General features: G+C 41.0%; 1 protein-coding gene across 3 annotated transcripts in view; it reads right to left on the bottom strand.

Annotated features, from left to right (window-relative positions):
- Window positions 1–4,972: 4,972 nt before the first annotated feature.
- FAM53A (family with sequence similarity 53 member A) overlaps window positions 4,973–23,597 on the bottom strand; it is a 69,026-nt gene continuing 50,401 nt past the window's right edge. For all 3 annotated transcript variants that reach the window (XM_027455706.3, XM_027455707.3, XM_072037850.1), the window contains exon 5: window positions 4,973–6,169. In XM_027455706.3, the coding sequence (XP_027311507.1) occupies window positions 5,846–6,169 (324 nt within the window). In that variant the 3' untranslated portion in view covers window positions 4,973–5,845. The remainder of the gene's footprint in view (window positions 6,170–23,597) is intronic.

Raw genomic sequence — 23,597 nt, 5'->3', positions numbered from 1 at the left:
CGCTAATGAGCATTTGTAATTCCTGTAAAATTTAAACTAATTTTGACCTTGCATTAAGAGCTGGAATAAACATCAGTTTGTGAACTCTTCTGCTAGGTTTGAGACTTCAGCAACTCAACCCTCTGAAAACTGCATCTGTGCTGCTCTGTAACTGAATTTCCAAAATGAGAGGGGATGAGGGACGTAGATCAGCAGCATGGGGGACAGAATGGTTTGATGGGGGTGTGGAGATTGGTATAACCCAGAGAGGAAGAACAGAAGAAGATCTTGTAATAGCCACATACACAAAAGTAAAATCCATGCTACCTAAGCATGAAAGGAGATGAAAATTGCCAAGTCCCAGAATTGGCAAACAGCAGATGTAAAGCTGCCTGCAGAGCTGCACTTCACTGTCAGGCACCTCTGCGTTATGCAAGAGTCTCTGTTCACGTACCCACGTGTTCTGTACCATGAAGACATCTCATTTCTGTGCATGGAAAAAGCCACTGGGAGAGTGAAGCAGGGTTACACACCAAAATCAGGCCATTGCATCCTGAACTACAGCCTCATGAGCTGCAAAAAAAAAAAATCCAAGCGAGGTATTGCCATAGCTGCCTAGCCGTGAGCTGCAGCTCTGATGCTTCCAAAAATGTCAGAAACCTCACCTGACATACAGTAGTTGCAAAACAAAGCAGGTTCAAGAGCAAAGATAAAGAAGAAAGGCAGCTTGGACAGTTGGATGTCTCCCCAGCCCACAGCTGGGTGTTCTGGGGGTATTTTCTTCCACATTAATGCAGGGAGGTGTTCGGCCACATCTGTTTTGGCAAATTGGACACAAGTTTGGAGTACCCAGCAGCACAGCCCTCGCTTTACATTCCCATCATCAGTCAACATCAGGAAGGCTTACCTGAATCAGGGCACTGCATTTCCTTGTCTGAACTGAGATGTCATAAAACATTTAATTTTGTGGTTTGGGTTTTGTTTTAATAGGGTCAAAAATGAAATGCTGCTTTAAGGAAGTTTTCAACTCATCTCCAGAGTTCGTGCTCCTCCAGCTCAAATCACTCACGGCACAGAGCCCTAAGTTACTCTGCAGCAGCAAAAATCCCACATTAAACAGTGCAGCAGATAGTGAAAGCACCCTCATTTTCCCCTAGTAAATACCAGCTTTCAGCATACCAGCGATTGCTGTGCTGACCAGATGGCGGTGGGAGCAGTAGCTTGGATGATGTTAATTACACACAAACTCCAAAACAACCGATGTCAAAACTCGCTTTGAAAACACCAGAATGGGCTGCTAAGCATATGGTAGCAACGCTCCTCTGAAACCATATTTCGTGTGTGTTAAACAACCAATGAGCTCCACCAAAGGGTCCAAGGATAAGCAGCCACAGGGGCAGGGTCCCAGCCCCTGGCTATTTGATGCTGGTGAAGGAAAAGGCACGTGGATATGTGGTGGAAGAACCCACAGCTCCTGCGCCAGGTCCTATGTGTGCCACATACCCAACCCATTTGTTTCGTTTAAGCACAAGACATGAGCTTGAAGGAAATGTCCTGGGTAATCCAAGCTGCCCTGGATGATCTCCAGTGAGGGAACAGAGACTGCTTTGAAAGCCCAGTGTGCAAGCACAGCAAGATCTACACACACTTGGGTACTTTTTAAAACTGAACACCGTACAGTATGCAAAATGAGATCAAGAAACTGTTTCGAGGAGATCTGCCACTCACCACCAAGGACTTTTGGTCAAAGTTGTGTTGTCAGAGGTTCGGCGGGGCCTGGCCTGTTGTTGCCCCAACAGCTCAGCCAGCACCTTTACCTTTATTTTCCAGCTGCAGGTGAAGTCAGCAGGCTCCACCCTGCCAAAATGGACTCGGACATGGGCAGGTACAGATGTAGGTGTTTCACAACGACCATTTAGGCCAAGCTTACAAAACAGGGGCCTATTTTCTGGCAAATGGCAACTCTGGATAGGATCTACATGTCACGTGTTATAGCTGAACCATGCACTGGGAGCTCCTGTTTCTGCTCCAGGGTGCTTTCCTTGATGTTATCCTCATGTCTTCCTCCAGCAGTTATTTACCTTGCAACTTCTAGTCCTTGGTTGTTGTGTTAGGCCTCAGGAGAAAGTATCACTCACCCTAGCTGCAACTTAAGCCCGGCCTACCGCAAGATTTCAAGCTCGATTCTTTCAGCGCTTCCTCGAGTGCATTTTCCCACGTTCCAACCTATCTCCAACATATCAGCCGTGCCCCTCTCGACTGGACTCTGCACTCCTAAGCGCAGTATCTCAAGTCATGGACTAAATCCCGTGCTTCCCAGGAGCACCTGCACCTCGTGAGCCTTGCCAAACGCATCGCCGTTTGTGAACCTTAGCCTGAAGCTCGCCTTTCTCCTACTGGCAAGGCCAACTCCCAGCTCCCTTATCGGAAGAACTAACGAGTTGGCCCAACACTGGATTTGTGCAGTCGTTCGACCCCATCTAAATTTAGTGCCTTGCTGAAAAGGATCTTGTCTTTCCCTATCTCCTCCCTGTTGCAACCATTTCTGCAAGTTGCCAAGACTATTTTGAATTCTAATGCTATCTTATCTCTCACATCTGTCCAGCTTCCTGTTGACTGCAAATTTAACAAGCATGCTACTTTGTTAGCCCGGTTGCTAATAAAAATGAGAGATAAGTGACCTAGAGTAACTCCCACAGCCTGTGCAGAAGTCTGCTGTTCTGACACCGGCTGCGAGATGGAAGGAAACCACTCCCAGACCCAAGCTGCTCACAGCCTAGCTCAGCCACTACCAAATACAATTCAATCTCTGAAACCATGTTTTCCCTTTTTGCAAACTGCCTTCTTTAGTTGCCCAAAACAGCCCCTCGGTTTTATCCTGTAATCTAGTGCAAGAGAAGTGCCAAATTCACCATCCATTAATTTCTTTTGGAGCAGGTCTTGATATCTTGCGTATGATGCAAGGCCAAAGCCTGCCCCAGCTGAAATAACTTCTAACCAGTAATTCCTTTTACTCTTGGTTCTCATGTGGGATTACATTAGGGGCTAGAGACGAAGTGCACAGATTCCTTTCAGCCAACTTCTTCATTTTCTGTGTTCCTGCACAGCTGTTCAACTACTTATTTTCCTGTCACCAACTAATAAGAGCCTGAACTAGATAATTACTACTTCCTACTTTCACAAAACTTGTTCTTCAGTATCTAAAACCACTCCTTTCTGTCTGTGTCTATGAAAGGGCTATTTAGAGTTTTAACAGCTGGCTGCCATGGGACTGGAGCCCTGTGTTACCATAAGCAAACACATCTGTACTTTAACTTGGGAAACCCCTTCCGACCCAAGTATGGGGGTAGGAATGTGGCTTTGTGTTGAGTGAAAACAATGCACCTACAGAAGGGAACTGCAGAACCCTGCCTTTGAGGCTGGAGAAGTGAATTTGAGATCTCATAATTCAGAGCTAGAGTATTATCTGCTCTATTCTTGGCTTTGCTTTATCACCGTCTTCGTAACAGCTGCAGTTCCTGCTAAAGCTTTTTTCCCCCCCTCTCCCTCGACAAAGTACATCTTACCTCCTTTTATTCATGCCCTTTGAGGTATTTTCTTCTTTTACTTCTTCCAGGAGAGCTTGTCTTCCTTGGAGGAAGAGCCAAACGGATTGCCACGCTAGTTTTCTCATTCCATGCCATTACAGCTTTAACTGTTCAAGCAGGCAAATTGGCTTTTAAGTGATCCCAGTTGTACAATTGGCCTTCACTACAATCCTACTTTAAAGCTGATTCAATTTTACTTACCTCTATTGCTCAATTAAGAAAAATACAAAGAAGTGTAGCTCTGCAACTAGTAATTGCAGCCTCGGCAGGAGCTTGGTAGCCCCATTACCCATGATGACAGATCACCACCACACTGCAGTGCATCTCCCACCTATCCACAAGGAAAAACAGCTGCACCTCATTCAGCATTTCTTGAAACCTGATCTTTAGAGTGCAAAACCAGTGATTTTCAGTTGCATATAGTTCTTAATAGCTTGTGCATGTATATATAGCACCACCTGCATGATCTCTGCTACAGAGGAGCAAATACCTATGTGTGATGCACATTTAACAGGAGCTTCTGAAGGAAATGAAGGCTTTGTTCTGGTACCATCTCCTTTATTTACGCTGCTAGAAAAAGGAGGATGACTTTGTGCTGCTGCAGTGAGCAGCTTCACTATCTCCCACGCAATGTATATTAACACATCAAGAACCTAACAAGTCTTTTCAGTGTTCTTGCACCTCCCTATGCATGCATACCAGCATCGGTATCACAGACCACTGCTGCTCTTTGTGGTAGATACAGTAGGAGTCATAAAGGCAATAAAAACATTTAGAGCTTCTTACTGGTTATCCAAGCTTTTAAAGTTGTGTATAGATAGTAAGTTATATAAGCTGGTTCAGTAATTACAGACCAATTCTTTTTTATGACCAAAGGCTGACCTAATCACAAGGCTGGAGCCTGGGTCACACCTTGCTCAGCCTCAATATACTCTTTTCTCATATAATCATGCTGTTAGGTGACTTGGAACGTTGCTGTATTTTGGTTTTATGGTACAAGTTACCATAGGGAGCTGGCTGATTTAAGCAGACCAACATGATGCACTGAAATGCCATAATCTAAGCCTGTCCATTTCTATCCAATTTAAAAACTCCATTTTGAAATTAATTTACTCCTTGACCAGGAAAATCCCTATTCCGTCTGAACTAACGGAGTAAGTATGTGTTGCAATAGCCTGCAATGAATACAATATTACATTAGAGATAATTATGGTGTATGTAATCACTGAGACACTTCTGGGATCCAGCATGAATTATTCCCCAGCTCCCCAGACTAACTTGACTTCACTTCCTTTTCAGATGACCAGAAGTCTGTCCTCCACCCAGCTCTGCACATAAACACCACACTGCAGAATATGCCCCAGATTATAGATTTTCCTCAAGTAAAATTCATCAACAGACACAAGTGCAAAGCAAAATGTCATTTTATTTAATTCAAGGACTATTTTCCTTCTAGTATTGCTGAAGGGATCACCTCCTGGGGAATTGATCATTACAAAGTCCCTGTCTAAAAGTTCAAGTGCTCTTGTTGTACATTCTTTTGAACCACAGAAAACATAATGACCAAGTAGGTGGGCAGCTACTTGCAGTTTTATCCCACCTAAATTAGCATTGCTTCAGGCTAGAAAACAATTCAAGTAGTAAAATCATGGAAAATGTTAACCTTTAAGGTTACTACCATATTTTGATCAAAAAGTCCTGAATGTATGAAAAGAACATTTGTACATGTTATGAACTTTTTTTTTAACCAGACGCTGTCAAAGATGGCAGTTAAGTGTTTTGGACCAGTTGTCAACCAGGTATTTAAGAGTTCTGTCTGAAGGTTTATTACCAATTTCATTATGTAATTCACTTTTCACATTAAGCTCTTTAACAAAAGCAACATATACCCGCACCAGAATCACTGTAGACAGATTTAGTTTTATAGAATGCCCTTCTGAAAATTCATTTCAAAATAGAGATGCTTTTTCTCCAGAACTGTAAAAGCCATAAAAATGCAAAATATCTGTTAGGAAATTTTATAATCAAAATTATTCCTTAATGTTCAAAATAACATTTAACCTCCTACTTTTTTTTTGTTGTTGTTGTTGTCATCCACATATTGATCAATAGACTAAACAGGTAACAATGGTTTACGTTTTTCCCCCACCTGAAACATTTCTAACACAGGCCCAAGATAGGCAATACAGAAATTCAGGGACATGGATTATGCATGGCAAAGGTAATCCTCTATCATTTTAATTTAGAACAACTCTGATTCTAGCACACAACTTTGAGTCTCAGTTGTTTTCAATCTGCTCTAGGTCCAAGTCCCCACAGTCTAGAGGAAAGATGCCCTCTTCAGTGCTCTCACAATCACTTGTGTCCTCATCGCTTTCACATACTGCAGCTGCTTTCTTATAATCCCTTGTTTTGAAGCTACCTTGGCATGACCCATGATGCCTTACTTCATCCAGCTGTTCTTTCATCGGACTGGAACCAGGGGTGATGATGTTCATAAGATCATTTGAGTCACATGGGGATGACACAATTGTCTTCATTTGTGTGTCATCATCGTCATCTTCATAATCAAGGGAGCAAAGACTTTTGGAATTTTTTAAAGTCTGCAAGTGAAAAAACATGAGTAAGTTAACAATGATTGCACAGGAGGAGCAGAATAAGTTCTCCAAGTTCTTGAATGGGTTAAGGGTATGTACACAAGTTTAGAAAGGCATACATGTTTAAAATTACAGTGGAAACAATGTGGAGAATGAAGAAAAAGGAAGAAAGGCATCTACTTAATAAACAGTTTGGTTTTGCACAGATGTTTTGCCAATGTAGATTCAAGTTAGCGACAAAAATTAGCAGTCCCCTTCTTTCTAAAAAAGATTAAAAACCTACCTTTACTCAACTAAATAAGGATCAACAAGCATCCGATCTGATATATCAACTCTCCAGCAAACCCAGAGCATACCAGTTGGTAACATAAGCATTTAGGTCAAACAGTTGCACTGCAGCCTAGTCAACAATTAATTTCTCAAAGTTCCCAAATGTGCAGATAACGAGCTCCCTGGCCTCACCTCGGTGACACAAGAGCCTGCAACAAGGCAGCTGGCACATTTCGGTAACCTCAAAACAGGGGAAAGCCAAGCTCCTGCTGGAAACATCTTGCTCCAGAGACAGCTTAAGTTGTTCAAGTGGTACCCAGAAATAAGACACGCTCAGGAATTTGAGAGCTGTTTAAATGAGTATATTAAAAAATAAAGGGGGTGCTCACCTTGACTTAAAAGAGAAAACCTCAGTGTGCTACCTCTGCCCCTCAGATACAGGAATAAAGTGCCTGAGCTCCTCACGCAACTGAAATGGATGCTTGATGAGAATCCAAAAGCTGCAATTAACAGCAAGGCCATACAGAAAGCAGAAGCTGGTTTTTAGTCTGTGCAAAACTTCTGAATTCTGTCTCTTGAACGCACACAGTGAGCAGAAATAGCCACAAAGGGCTTCTTTCTGAAGCAGTAAGAGCCTGGAGAATCATGTTGTGGGGGCTCTCGATATTGTACTGGTTAAGTGCCTCCAGTCTTGCATGCACACAGTGATTATTTATTACACCCAGATCCACAGGGAACAAAATCAACTGTTCACACCCATTTTCAACTTCCCCCCTTAGTTTGTCATTTCTTAGGTATTTTATATTTGTTAATATATTTGTATGAAATAGGAACACTGCAGCACTCATGATGTGTTATGAACCAGATGCTTTTCCAGAGCACTGGAAAATTTTTCTACTCCACCAGTGCATATTAGCAGCCACATGAGCAGCTTACCAGATCTGTTCAGTGGCTTTTAAACAAAACTTCATGAACTCAGAGGAAATCTACAGACATTGGCCTGCCTTGCCTGTATATGACTATCCATATATCCCTACATTCAGTCTACATAGAAAAATTATTTGAGGGAAAACTCAGGTAACAGTGAAAAGCAACACACTTGAGTTCTGGAATTCACAGTCCAGCCAGGCTGAGGAACGAACAAGACTTGTAAGGGAGGTGGTTCACCATCTCTGGAGCCTCTCCATAGCTGGGGCACTGCAGCAGTATTCCCCAAGGCTGCACCAAATGCAAACACTTCAGTGTTATGCTCTTTGTTACTGCCCTGAGGTTTGTTATGCCTATAGGGTACACCACTCTTGCTCAAAGAGCTCTGCTACCTTATAATTTGTAGTAGATCTCTTGTTAGGTTTAAGGCCAGAAGGATCTGAGGGATAGCAGTGTGCCTGGGCAGACAGAAACAAGACTTCATTTAGGAGCTGGTTTATGCAATTCCAGGAATTGCATCCAAAGATCAACCTTCAGGGGGAAAAAAAAAAGACTGATCACAGTTCCACCAGGAGGAATTCACTGAAGTGTTGGCCTTCATCAAAACCCACATCCTATTTCAGATGTTTCAGATGTAACAAAATTGATAACCTTGCATAAGCAAAAAGCTTTACACAGCCACGTTCCCCTCCCCTGTTTTATATACCAAAAAACAGCTTTGGTATAACACACATTGCTGTTTTCAGAACACATTTTGACATAGCTCACTTGCAGCTTATGCAAGCACAAACATTTGAGCTCCTTTTTATGACTAAGAGGTGTGAATTTCTCATATTTACTTAAAAGCAAACCAGCATATTTTGAAGTAGAAAGTGTTAAAGGATATTCTAATCTTATCTCATTGCTCTGAAAAAGAGAATACATTTCCTGTTGTGCATCTCCGCATAGGGGACAGTATTTCTAGTCCTTTAAATCTTACAGTAGACATCGGGAAGGAAAGGCATCAAATAAAGGAGAGCTTTCAAAGATCTGCTTTCAGTGTTTTAGAAAGGAATTCCCGAGTCCCCCTTCAAAATATCTTTTATTCAATTTACTGCTAGAAATTAATCCAACCACACAGCTGTCTTTCTAGAAGGTTTGTGTACATAAATGGAAAATTGCCTGTTAGCTGCACTGTGCTGAAACCACTTGAATGGGAACCTTTAGCTGGTTTCAACACAACAGCAAGTGCATTCAACTGGGTCTTTGTTCACCCACTTGTCACAACCGCACCGAACTAAAAATAGGTGGATTTATTATCTCACAGCACAATCCCGCTCCTTTCACAAAGCAAAAAGGTAGAAGTCTCAATGCATTCAAGCCCTCTGAGCTGCAGCTTGACATGTTACGCTGGTACAGTACCACACCTTTCATGCACAATTGTGCTCTGCGGGGAGCCAGCGAGGACTTGCTCAATGGTCCTCCTTCTATAAAGGATGCTGGGCTAACAAGACAAAAGAGTCCGCAGTTGGCAATGGATAGAACTCAATCAGCTAAAAGTATTCTTTTGTGCAACGGGGGGGAAAAAAAGAAACTCGGTTTTAAAAGAAGGGAGGCGATAAAATGTCTGAATATTAAGAATAAAACTTTGTACCAAAAACAATGACGGGGAGGGAAATAAAAGAAATCTCTCTAGACCCTTGCCATACAAAGCAAACAAGAAAGGCCCAGAGTAGCCTGAAAGGAAGCTAATGTCTGTACTCTTTACTAAACCTCAAGTTCAGAAAGTGATAATACATCACTTTCCAAATATAAAAAGCAATAAAAAGGTTGGGTTTTGTTTTACTATCAAAACTAGAGCATTCGCTACAGCAGTCGAGGGAAAACCAAGTCATTTGCAGGCATTAAGACCTAGGGCATAATGGGAGCAGCAGTTCTCATGCTTCTTCCCCACGCCCCCCTCACACCCCAAGCCCACTCGTTCCCCCCTTGGATTGAATGGGGTGCAGGACACAGCTGCTCCCAGGAGGTGCAGCTGCAGCAGCTGGCACCAAGAGGAGAGCAAAGGAAGCCCAGAAACCCTGAGCCCACCCTGCTGCCTCTCAGCAGGCATCTCAACAGCAATAGCAGCTCCCTGAAGCTGCAGGTTTAGGAAGAGAGGGAATTCACCACATTAAGGAGCTACCTGGCTCACCTTCTGTCCAATCTGGAGACTCCTGCCTATGACTGAAAAATGTGGAGATGCTGCTTTAAGACTTATTTCACTTCCTGGACTTGCTTCTCCTACAGCTTGGTCAGACCAGCTCAAAATCAAAGGCCTCCACTGTTAGCAACTCAGAAGCACCACATATAGCATCTTAGCATTATAGCATGTTAGCATCTCAGTCCCCTATCCCCAACAAGGTTACAGCTTTGCCTCAGCAATAATGAAGTCCAACCATGCTACAGATTCACTACATTTAAGAGACTTGATTTATGAAGCTAAGTTGGAGACTTCAAAAACTTTAAATTATGCAAACTGTCACAACAGAGCGGTACTAAACACTACATGGAATCCTGCTGAAAGCTGCCTCCTAAACATACCTCACCTGACATCACCTCCCATCGCAAACAGACATGAACAGAGGTGTCCTTTCCTATAAAAGGCATTTTCAGGTCATGCATCTAATTACTTGTATTTTCAGTTCATGCATCCAATTAACAGTATTAGTATCTCTCAGGGTGGAGATACATACAGTGTTTATTACAAACCATTGGATTTTGTAGATTAAGAAATCTGTCCTAACGCCTTCACCTTCTATGTAACATTAAATGAAATAGTAAAAAGTGCAGTTTATGTAACAAACAAACCCTACTGTAGAATAAGCCTCCTATGGTTTAACTCTGACTCTTGCTTTGCATAGCTCTGAGCATTTTGTTCACAGATAATGTTAAGAGGCTAAAGTTAGTTCAGTCCATACAAGTTAAAAACAAAGGTGACTGAGAAAAAAAATCCCTGTTCAAAACAGAAGTGTAAAAAAAATTGAACTTTTTGTAGACAAAGAAGATAAGTCCTCTTTGCAAAAGTAAAGGACCTAACTAAGAATCAATACAAGCTGACACGCAGCAATATGAAAGTTGTTCAGTACTTTGTCTCTGCTGTATCTTCAAAAGGTAATTTTAATTTTTTAGATGTAAGTGCCCAGGAAGGGAAGTAAACTGACATCAACTCATTTCACATCAGATGCTAAACAGGATCATGAAGTAATAGGCTTTCATCTTCCACTAGCCAGACTGTTCTAGATTTAAACATTCTGCTTTCTGGTGTAGTCTACCATGAAAGCTGATCTATTTATTGGCCTAGATTTTTTTTTAATGCTTATTCTAAATTGTGCCACAGTATCCTTGTAAAGTTTGTTTATGAGCTGTAAGAACTTGTGATTTAATTTGGCCTTTTTATTTTGTACTATTAGTTGAAGAAATATGTCCCAATGAAATAGAAATATTTTTCCAAAATGCTGAGTTTGTCTAATTACACTCACATACACAAGGATACGAGGCTATTCATCACATGAAAGACCTGACTTGAAACTACTGGGGTAGTTAAAGGTCTACAAAATGGACAGACTGGGAAGCCAGGGGAGGAAGCACATGTGCTCAATTAAGTTTCATCATTAAGTGACAAACTAAGCCATTTAAGCAGATTAAAGAATAGTTTGAGTATGTCAGTCTGAAGGTGTTTTCCCTACACTGCATTTAAAACACTACTGCCATTTTACATCATCTTTATCCAAATTAAATTTAGGTCTGATAGGGACAGGTTAGCAGAGCTAACAGACACTGAAAGGAACTCAGGTAGAAAGGTTTTGCAGTTTCCACAAGTCCAGCACCAGTCAACACAGAGGTCAACATTTATTATTTTTACTATTTTAAAGACAAATTAGAAGCTAAGTGAGTTGATACAATATGTAATATAATACAGTCAAGAAAATGATTCAATGGCAATATTAGCATGAAGTGGGTCAACATATATAGTCATTTTCCCCTTATGTAAAACCCAGGCCAACATTAAACTGCGTTTTTAAAAGTTTACAGTATGGAATTTTAATTAAGATGTTGGCATCTTACATTTTCCAAGTCTGTGGATTTGTGAACTGCAACCTTTCGCCTTTGCTGTTTCAGTAAGTATAAATCATGCAGTCTTTTATTATGGGAATGGGGGAGTACATTCTACAACCATCAGGCCTACCTATTTCACCTGCTTGTAATTAAGTAAAAAAGTTTCAACTGCTCTTAGTACCAGACCAGTAAGAATACCTACAGATGCTATGAATTATTCCATTAGCTAACAGAAGAGGTTCATACAGTGGGTTTAACTCCTATAAATTGGCCAGTAATCAATATAGTGTCAGACAAAGTAAAACATGACAACATTTGCTTTGTTCAGCTGAATAATACAGTGCAAGACTTTGGCCAGGGAGAAAAGAAATTAAGCCAAAAAAGACAACTGCTAGATACAGCAGTGTTCATCTGAAACGCACTGATGCATTAGAACAGAGGTTTCCCTCAAAGGGAAAAGCCCCACCACAGGCAAGACTCAAAAGGCTACTGAAGCAGCAGGGAGAGCAGGCAGAGAAAAGGGTTCTAGCTCTGCTCTTGGCAGAGGCAGCAGCTGCAGCCTGGGGTCTCTTGCAGCACCAATGTGACTGTCTCTGCACTTGGGCTAGTTATTTTCCTGCTCCCTGTTTGACCCTAAGCACATCGGATGTTAGCACTACACAGATGAGCTGAAGAGCTGGACAACGTGGAACTGGGCTAAAAAGTGCTTGGGTTGCACAAGCAGGAGAGGCTTCAGGCTGGCAAGTTTGCTTCAGGTACATTAGTGAGTGGTGGCATGATGAAGGAACAGCTGCAGTGTTTGTGTGTTCCTATGAGGATGAACACATCTGGTTTGGTAGTAAACTGGCAAAGAGGGAAACAATGGAACCACGTGCTCTCCCCATCGGAGGTGATTCATGTTTTGCCAAGGTTGTTCCACCTTTTCCAGTTCAGAAACTTCTACCTTTCAGAAAAGAAATACGAGCTCTGGAAACAAGAAGTAATTTATAATGCACGTTACCATCTTTGTTATTAAAACTAAATCTCTACAAAGTCATTCTTTCACATTATTAGCAATAATGTCCAATTAATACACAGATGCATTTAGTTTTCTGAATTTTAAACTGGGAAAAAGGAAGCATGCACATCATTAGCATGAGCTAGACACACATGTCTTCAGACTGACAGCAATCAATACACCTCACTGCTGTAGTGGCCAGGGACATACCAACATGTGGAACAAGTACACTGCCTAACAGAATAATTGCTTGCAGTATTGCAGCATTCAGGACCTGAAAAACAGAAGACCACTTGCGGCAGCCAAAGCACTGGCCCTCTGGCAGAGAAATTAAGATTTGCACAGCTACTATCAGCTCTGAAACAAGTGATTCCCTGCAAAACCAGGGGTTTTACTGGGCATCCAGGTTTCTCACTAGATGCATCCTAACAAGAAGAGCAAGTGCTGGTTTGTGGAAGTACAACTGCTCGGTCACATTTTGAAATTCTCTTTGCAATGCCCAAGTGTTCTCAAGTAACAGGGTTTAAGTGGACTGATTATGCACCAGTGTAACACAGGACAGGATTTGACCCTCGTGGCTTCAAAACATGACCATATTGGCTTCATTTCCTGCCATTTGTGTGTCATCTATTTTTATAGAGAACTTCTATTCCTGAGCACCTCAGCCAAGGTCTTATTCCTGCATGACTCCGCTATGAGCTGCAAACAATTACTTTCACAACTGAATCACACATGCGCTGATTTTGAGTACATCCATGCACCACCTTCTGTGTTCCACTGCGTTCATTTTTCATCCTCAAGTCAAATATTTAAGTTGATACGATGGGTCAAATTTATAAAAAATTAGAGAGGTAAACTCCCAACCCTCATTCTAAGGCTGCCCTCATTAGTTACTGACAGATGTCAGCCTCACCTATATTATTGGGTTATGCTGGCACTCCATCATAACTAGCATTTTAAGGGATTCTATAATTGGGCCATAAAGCTCACTTCTGCCAGGGAAGGGGGGTGGGAGAGAAAGGCAAACAGTCTCAGCTTGGGAACAGTTCCCCCTTCCTCTGATCAATTTTCCACTACAGAAATACTCATCCAAAACAAAGCCTTGAGATCTCGTTAAGCAACTGCACGCAGGCACACGTGGGTATGCACGCGTGCAGACAAAGTACAAGTGCCGTTAGGAATCTTTTGTTCAACTCAATGCAAACACCACAATTTCACAATAAATTCTTGCAGGAGCATTAATTCAAACTGTAGGTGGACTCTGACCACTAATTACTTCCAGAGACAAGGTAAATTGAACACAACTCGTTTGTTTAGAAAGAACACAATTAGCACTGTTCACCTTCAATCTCTAATACATATATTGTTTGGTTTTTTTTGCTTAGCATCTGATTTTGGACCACTTTGAGCGTTTTTGAAATGATGTCAAGAATACTTCTTGAGCCGCACGAGTGGCAAATCCATTACAGGTTTTTAATACTGAATCAACTTGTGCTAAAACTTGGGCTTAGTTAAAGATACATCCAGTTTGGACAAGTCCATTTATTGGACTGAGAACCAAATCTGGAAGCACAACACTTCAGCACTGGATGCTCAATAGTGTGCATTTGTGGTTTTGTTTGCTTTGTTGTTTTTTTTTTTTTTAAGTCAAGTCAGAAAACCATGTATATTGTATTTATCCTTCAGCTGCACCGAAAAACAATAAAATGTGTTTTAAAATACATTGTACCAAATCAGAAGACATGCAAAGCCTAAGCAACTTGCGTGCAAGAAAGTCAATATTCAGTATTAAAACATTGTGGTAACACTAAAACTGAGCTCAGCTTCTTAAAGTATAGCCAACTTCAGTTTCTCTCTCTATTTTCTAATACAATCAGCATTTGCATGAAAAAGCTACGTGTTCAAGTATTACTCACGCTTTGCTTTAACAGATTGGAAATTATTTAGACTACCACGACTTCTAAACTCCTTAGCATACTGTAACAGCCTTAAGTTTCAGTCACACAGTCTCTACTACAGTGAAAACTGAAATCAGGAAACTGGTCAGAAATCTTATTTAAAACTCAATTTCTGGTGGTATTTAAGTTTCATTGCAGAAGCATGTGTCATCAGCAGCATGTAAAGAAACGTGTACTTTCAAGTATCTGAATGGATCAACTAGCTGCAGCTAACACCAAGCAATCACCTCCCAGATCACTTGCTCAGAAGTCATCTCTTTACAACTGCATTCCAATAGAAATTTACAGTTAATACTGTGAAAACTCTTTTCAGTCCGCATATACCTGAAAAAGAGAGCATAGGTCAGTATATTTCCTATCTTAAAACTCCAACAGAACAAACTGGCATCACTAGTTGATATAGACAAACTCAAATCAGTTCATCTTCCACATGCATGGGAGAACTGCTCCACTTATATACTGGTATGTAGGTGTGATATATGTACAGCATGAACTGATTGATATAATGCAAGAGTAATGAAAGACGACAGTTAAACTTAAGACTTTCTAAAGTGATTTTAAACCTCCGTAGAGAAAAACCTCAGGTCAAACAATTTGTTTAAAGTCTTTCATAAGATGGTTCACCAAGTCAAAAAGTGACTGTTGAGAGCAAGGGAAGCACATCTGCCTTACCATCATGTTTCACAACAGTTAATATTCAGTATATGAAAGTCCAAAGCCTAGTTTCAGAATCAAAGGAATTATTTTGTTACAAAATCTTTCATTATAAAGATGCACTAATTTGTTTCTGATTACCATATCACAAAAAAATACTGAATATTAAGAGGACCCCCTTTCCCAGAATTGCCTTGAGTTACTAGAAAGTAAATTATACCTCTGAGTGTAAGTTAAACAGTAACATTGGGATTTCCCGCCACCTCCAGATGGGGAAAAGTCACAGTATCAATGATAAAACACTACTAAACTCTTCTGATAGCCACCATCTCTTGCAATTTAGAGCAAGAAACAAACCTAATCCCCTGCCACCTGCCAAAATCCAGATGGTAAAACCTGAGAAAAGTGCTCTCACCTCTTTAAACCCTCTGGTGCAGCTCAGGCACATTAACTGTAGGTACCCTATATACGATATTGAATTAAGAGCTGTGGTTCAATATTGTATTGTATTCCAAACAACATCACCAATAATTTTAGCATAATCCAATTTTATGACAGGCTAAGTAATAATTAAAAACGAAAATACCCACAGCTGGCTGAAACCTAGCTTGTGAGTTAATAGATGGCCCCTTTGCTCATAATGTCAAATGCAGCTGGTCTGGTACTCATTAGCTCTTTCAACAATGAACACTTACTTGCACATACGGGAACTTGCCAGAAAGGAAAAGTAAATCCACTGCAGATATTAAGCTGCCTCCTCCTCTTATTAGCGTATGGCTCAAGAAGCCCTGTAAACATGCAAAGCCAGTTGCACATCTGATGAAAAGCAACACAGCCCTGAACAGCTCTGGGCTCTGAACAGCTTATTTTTCAGGCATTTGTTACAGAACGTCAGTTACAAAAGAGTGGGAAAAAACCTTTATCCTTAATGAGATTTCCCTCCCTTTGCTATCCTCAAGGCTTATAGTGCCTCGCTGTCAGAGCACAGGGAACCTCCAGCGCAAGGGCTCACTTCATTAAACGCCGTTTCAGGCCTAATTTCACATTGTGACCCACTCTGCCAGTGCAAAGAAAGCGAGACGCCAGATGCTCTCCGCGCCTGCTACCTCTGCAGCATTTCATTCACTACTCCAAAAAAAAAAAAAAAAAAAAAAAAGAAAAACCTCCAAGCACCCATTCAAAACCAAGTACCCCCAGCCTGGGCTCTCCTGTCACAGGACAAAGTGCTGGCTTGTCTTCAGCTCGCGTGATGCTTGACTATCATCTCCCAGCCCAGCCTACTCCTACGGCTCTTTCCCTTCTTCCCAAGCCTTCTGGAATTTGAACTTTAAATGGATGCCCTCCATGGCAACAATAGATAAAAAACGAGCCTTTGATTGTTCATGCATTGTGGAAAAGAAAGGAGGAGATTCATCCTGGCTGTGACCTAGCAGGAACTCATCAAGCACGGCTCCCCTTCCATTGCAACGGGATGCCTTTGCCTGTAGCTACTCATTCAAGCTCCCCGTGTCTATGTTTTCCATTCAAAGAGGATGAATTCTTCAGGTTTCCCCGTTAAGAAATTAAATGTTGATCCTATGAATGAAGGGCAACACCACGCTTGGAAAGCTGCCAAAGGGTTCTGTAACACTCAGCAGTTTGGAGTTAATTCAATACTTATTGATATCTAGCAGGATTTATAGCTGCATTATTTATAAGGAAAAAGTCACTGAGCCATATTTAGTCTCTGGTAATAAACTATTTTTAGCACCATCTGTTTTTCTAGTTTGCTCCCTTGTTTAGGCAAGAGCATACTTTTCCCCAGTTCCCTCCTCCTTACCCATTTAAAAGGATCCACAAAACCTACACCAAAGCACAAGTAAGGATCACACTGAATATCTGTTGTGCAGCGAACCTCCTAATCATGATTTTGGAAGTAAAATTTGCTGACTAAGAAGTGTCAAGCTGATGCAACAGTACACGCTGTCTTCAGTTACAAAACTGAGCTTTTTTTTTTATGCAAGGGGAAATGCTTTTCAGAGAAAGGACACTACTATCTAGAAAGGAACAACTGATCATTAACTGCATTAAGCCATCTGAAAAACGTTCACACTCCCAGCACTGCTTGCTTTTCTGGGCCATAGTTGCCAAGTTTCACCCTCATTAAACCCACAGATATTTTGTCACAAGTACATTCAGCCAGGCCACTGTTAGAGAGGGAAAGGAGAAGTGTAAGCAGCTGCTGCCAGCACCTTGCCTCTGTTAGATGAGGTGTTTGAAGCTGCAGCTGCCACCCAGTCAAAAGCTCCCCCAGACCTCAAATTAACTCTTCAAACTCACATTTATATTCTGCTGAGTGGGGGACGTGACACTGGCAGCCTCTGCAGCATGACAAGAGGGACAGAGTGGAGGGGTTGCTGGTTCCTCGAATTCTGAGTGAAGCAAGGCTTTGGATCCTTGCATACTGATTAAGTTCTCAGAAACACACTTGATAGAAGCAACGCATTCATCTCGCCCTCCTGCCTCAACAAAGTTTGTTTGTTAGCTTAAACAGTAGCCTAAGTATTTGAAAGCTTCGCTATTAAGTCAGATTAAGAAATTTTACTGTAGAGCAAGGCAGAAGTCTCATTAAAATATGAGCTCATGTAGTCCTTACCCTTTGTAAAGGGCAGTAAGGGTTACAAGCTGGTTTACTAGGGCTTGCAGCAAAAGTCTGGCATTTCTAATAAATAGAAGAGATGCAAAAGCAAGGATAAGCCCCAGCATGTAACACACAGGTCAGAACTAAATTCCACACACACACATAATGGACAAATGCACGGCTATTTTAGTGGGTTCCAATGAAGTTGTGGACTCTGAAACACCTTCTGAGCATTCAGTTCAACACTGACATTATATGACAGTTTGAGTGTGAAAGTAAAAACAGTACGTCCGACTGGTAGCCCTTGGGATGCTTCCTTCCACCCTACTACTTCATTTCAGCAGAGAAAATGGGGCTCAGCACTCGCAGCGGCAAGTACAAACTGCCTGACAGAAGGCCTATATGGGTACATGATCCAGAGTAGGCCCCTGCCAGGATGCTGAGGTGTGGTACTGGTGAGAAGGATCTCCACACATCCCAGCAGCGACCAGGGTGTCCCATCTGCTGGACAAAGCCTGGTGGCAGCTGCCCACCATGTTCCAGGAGCGGCCTGGGCCTCTCTGGGGGCAGAGCTCCGGGCCTGAGCCATTTAGACAGGAGGCATCTCAAAGGACAGCCTGCCTCGACTGCGAGGAGTTCAATAAAAACTGTTCAAAGCAAAGAATCAAAGTCTGCAGTACTTTCAGTGGCCATATAAAGCACATGGACAAAAGCCAACACATACAGTAACTGTCGCAGTAAATTTAAGAGCTATTGCCAAGTATGTTTGAGAGTAAAAACTAAGCTCGCAACTTGTAGTTCAATTCCCTAAGGCTGTTGCATAACCTGCAAATATGTTACAACATGAGAACAAATTAATGCTGGTGATGAACCAGGAATGTAGTCGAAGGATCTGGAAGTCTTCAAAATGCAGCTTGCTGCAAGCATTGTACCAAAGCATTCAACTTTCATGTGGGCAAGGACACTCACTTGTTTGCACTCAGTGTCTATCTTTTATATAACCGTGCACTTTACCCACATTTGGAAGGTAGGATGTACAGCACTACTTTTACAGAGTTTATACCTTATTAGCTAGCATGCACATGTTTCATATGATTACGCAGTAAGACATGACAGAGCCTCTAACTCAGAGTCTCAGAAAGCAAATGGTAAATACGATAGAAAAAAGCCAGAACAGCGCTTGTTAGAAACTGCCCATCCACCCCTCCCTTACAAGCCAGATGGCCAATGGAAAGGAAATTTATCTGCCCTTAAAAAACAGTTATCAGAAAGGACTTTGCGATTAACTCTCAAGTCCATACTTGAGAGATGGCCCAACGCCAGTAAAAAGAACAGTGTCAAGTCAGAAAATTCTACACAAACTCCGTTTTATGTCCTAGTCCACCCAGGGAATTCTCCCCTCCACCCTGGTGCCCAGAAGGAAGGGGTCTAAGCAGTTGTGATCCACAGCTCCCACAATGAAACCCTTTCTCAGACAATATCCTTACATAGCAAGCTTATGTTCAGGTGATCTACAACTGGTTACCACCATACCAGACCACATCTTGGAATATATCAGAAGCCACTAGGAGATTTGCAGTTTATCCTGGTTAAGGAGCTATTAATCTGTAAGCAAAGTCTGAATTCAACCCAATTTTAGAAATGTTCCAAATGCACCAAGTTAGTATTAGCCAAAAAATGAGACTTAAAGGATTTTATAGAAGTATGCTTTTAAAAAAAAAAAGCTTCGAGCTTGTTATCCCACTTGCATTTTGAACAGTATTACTTCAGTCTTCACTATGATCACCATTCAGCAACATGCTTCCATGTCAAGGACTCCAACTGCTGAGCATAGGGGAAAACAAGTACAGAAGTTACATAATGTGTATAATGCTCTTTAAACAGCCACCAAGCACTCTCTCTTGTTATGTTCTTCCTAACTTAGTTTCATATCTAGCCTAAAAGATTACTTAGTGAACAAATTAATGCAACTTCTAATTGCAGTCCCTTGACAAAATACTTCTGCTAGGAAAACAGTATGCATGCAAGTCTCCTTGAGAGTTTCTATAGTAGCTTCCCATGTCCTACAACTAGTTTATTTTTCAATAACATGCTGATTTATGCCCATTACAAATGTTTGGAGGCCCCTTGGACAAGTCTGTGTGTATACTTCACTCAAGCTGAAGGTGGGATTCAGAGTCTTTAGTTGTTAAGATTTAAGAAGTGGATGCATAGCTCAGGTATTGCAAGTATTTTATTTACATAAGATTTCTCCCCCTCCCCAAACATTTGAGAGTGCAAGATTCTTACTAGATCTAAATCTACCTTGAAACCTACCTTGAAGTTTATTAAAACTGGTTTACAATCAACCTGCCTCACTACAAGATGCAACAAAATCATTATACTTCACATCCAGGTACTCTGTTGGCTTGAAGAGTTCAGTTCTGCCTAATTTTAAAATTGAATTCTTTCTGCTGACCACTCATCCAGGAAGAAAACTCCTCCTCAAATAACAGTGAAGAAGTAAGCTAACCTGAATTGGGAAAACTTTTCTCCAGGGATAAGGCAGCAATCAAGTAGTTTGGAACTCCAAGAACAATTTAAGAGTTCCTCAAAGGATGGGGATCAATTAGGTTTTCTAGTTGAATCAAGTCACTTCAGATCATTAATTGCTACATAACTACCTATGATCTATACTTTCTGTAGTTAAAGTAGCTTGGGCTCAGTAACAAAGAAGATTGAAATCTTTTACTTCTTCACACAGTTGTTTGAATTCTACAGGTGGTGTCTCCTCTCCCTGTGAGAGGAGCAGAACAAATTTAGTTATTTGAAAATATGAAAAGTAGAAGGTAGTATTTTTTAAACAGAAAGCATACATATTCTTTAGTTATAATATGAGGTGAATCTGGAAGTTAAACATTCCACTGCAAAGTTAAGCATTTCTGTATCGTATTAAATCCCATTAATCCATTCCTACTCACTTGACCTAATATACCCCACACGTACTAGGTATTAAATTTAACAAGCTTAAGATCAATTTACCAATCCAACTGAGGGCTTGCATGCCCTGAAAACACATCCTCCTATGCCAAATACATGAGCCTCGCAAGGCCTAAAAAAACACAAGGTTTTTGCTCTGGGATATGCAATTTTTAAAAGCCTAGAAATTTTAAAACTTTAAGCAATTTCTGGTTCTATAACAACATATGCACAAGTTACAAGGGCTACCCTATCCAAGTAATATGTATTTTAAAATGTTTAACACAGTGAACACCATGCACTGAGCACTTCCAGCACTGTACAAATCACTGAAATCTTGAAGCCCATATTTTGGTTCAGGAAAGTATCCAGAAGAAGAATATGATTGAGGACATTCTTGATTGAGGACGTTCTCAAAAAAGCCTGCTGTGGCAAGCTTCCATGAAAAAGTAAACTTTACTTAAAAGCTGAAAGGAAGGAAAGAAAAAACACACATGAGGGTTTTTAAAGACTCACAATATCAGGAATGTCTGCTTCTGGTTTGATTTTATGGTTGTTCAGCAAGGAAGAGTCACCAGTGAGGCTCTGTGTTGACTATGCTTCAAGCGCATGTGAGATCTGCCACTCCAAACACCATAGCAGTTAAAAGTAACCTTGAAACTCTACAAAATATGACATGACAGTTAAGCCACAAGGCACCTGTCATATGCTTTGTATGATCTTATTTAAGGTCTTTCATACTACTCAATTTTAACACTAGTTCCTATCGCTTATTTTTAACTTACTATTTTAACCTACTATTTACATCTAAACATCCTTATAATGTACATCCTTCTGAAAGGACAAGTTTTAACACAAAGTCAGTTGCACAACATTACCTAAGTTCAGAATTTTTACTCCTCCAGCTAAATTTATGCAACAGTATTCCTGTTCAAATACTGCAAAGATTGCAAAGTTCTTCAGTTACTTACAGTTAACATGCTTTAGTTTACAAGACAGCCAAAGTGCATACTGATCAATGTAAAAACAGAACTGAAAGCTGAGACGGTTAAAATATAACTCAACGACTAAGAGGAAGCTTTGTACTGTATCAACAACTTAGCCTGAAGAATACCTGGAATCTGCAAGACCTTTTTCCAGAAGAGAACTTCTGCAGAGCTTCACCTGCGTCTTTAGTAAGTTGGAAGCAGCGTCTTTAGCAGGTTGAAAGCTACAACTGTTCATGAGCATGGTGCTGGATGCCCCTATCTACATTCTACCTAGGTAAAGATGATGGAAGAAGGGAGAGAAGAGAATAACAACCACAAGCAAGTTTCTGTGAAGTGCTCCAGCATCCAGGCAAGGGGACACTGAGTTGTGCACCAGTACTGATGGGTACCCAAGTATCTACTGTAGTGAGATCTACCATTCCTCATTCCCCTTATGCCAGGGTGTACAGCAGGCAGTGGCTCCGTTACTCTGAATCCCATGCAAGAACATCAGGGCCTTATGGAGATAAACTAGAAGCTTCTGGAAATAAACTACAAGCAAATCTTCTGAGCTGATAAAGGCAACTAATGACAACCTGAACACATTAAGCTTCCTCTCCCCTGCAGCTAGGGGCAGGCAGGTTTCAGGGACAGTATTTTTTCTACCACCCACATTACAAAATCTCTAATCAATCTACATCAATAAATAAGAGGAAAAACCTCCTGAGTTCATCTTTCCACATTTCCTAACATTATGTCCTTCCATGCCTTACAAGAGGATTCAGGCTTCCCAAGTCTAGAAATACACACATCCAATTACAACACTGCTCTGTTAAGAACAGTTGGTCCCAAAGTCTTAATAATTGATATATTTGGGAGGTTCACAGTTGTAGGGTCTAGTTTGAGAAATGAGTGCATATTAGGTTATATAAAGCAGTACTTCAGAGGCAATGAACACTTCCAAGTTTTTTAGACTCATTTTTTACAATTTTATCATAGAGAAACAAACACTCAGAAAGCCATCCTAAACTATAAACATTTTCTTGCACAATAGCCAATGTAAGAAAATTACGTGGAAAGTTTCAACACTGCAATATTTCCAGTCGAGGCAAACTATAGATACAACCACCTAGAGCAGTGATGTACCACCCAAACTGAAAGTTACCTGAAGTTACCTATTTTCAACAGTCCTCAAAGATTTACTCAACATTTTATCTCACTGCATCATGAAACAGACCAACCTTTGTGCTAGAGGTGCTTCATATTCAAACCTACTGATGTAACTAAGAATGCCCCTTTTTGCAACCCCTGTGATATAAAGATATTGGTACTTCTCAAATTTTAAAAGGAAAATGGCCATTACCAAGTGTTGGCACTTAAAGAAGTAATCATGGCAGTCAAATGGGAAAAAGGCACTAAGGGACAAGTATGCATTCAAAGCTACTTTACAAGTCATTAGACTTAAAAATTCACAGCTTTCCCTACTTGGTAACTGTGCTACACAGGCAAGCCTCAACTAATTTGTATATCAAGGCCTTGCTAAAACTTGCCCACTTAAGAGTTGTCAAACTCACAGTATCCTTCTGGAAAAAGGACATTTTTTAAGACTAAGTTTCCTTTGGCAATACCCTAAAGTTGTTTGTGTGAAGGAACATTGGAGCTCTTTCTAAAATCAAACTTCAGGGTGTTGCCCTCCTACAAGGAAAAGCCATTTGAAAGTCTCAAGATATCCTTTATCAAATTGTCCTGTGTACCTTGCAATAGTTAAGCACAATGCAACTGAACACAAGTATAGGCATTGAACTCTATGATCCCTATGGATCCCTTCCAACCCAGGATATTCTGTGATTTTCAAGTTGACCAGTGTTCATGCAGGTGGAAGCGATAGATCCAGCAAAGACGACAACTACCAAAAAGTTGCAAAAAAATGAAATACCCTTCCCCAGCTTCTGAAGTATTCTGCAGGTTTTCCTTCTCACATCATTCCTCTTTGTAATGCTCAGAA

This window comes from Anas platyrhynchos, chromosome 4 (assembly GCF_047663525.1).
Source record: "Anas platyrhynchos isolate ZD024472 breed Pekin duck chromosome 4, IASCAAS_PekinDuck_T2T, whole genome shotgun sequence".
Taxonomy (NCBI): Eukaryota; Metazoa; Chordata; class Aves; order Anseriformes; family Anatidae; genus Anas; species Anas platyrhynchos.
Note: the sequence above shows the minus strand (reverse complement) of the source record. Positions and strands in the feature narration are given on the sequence as shown.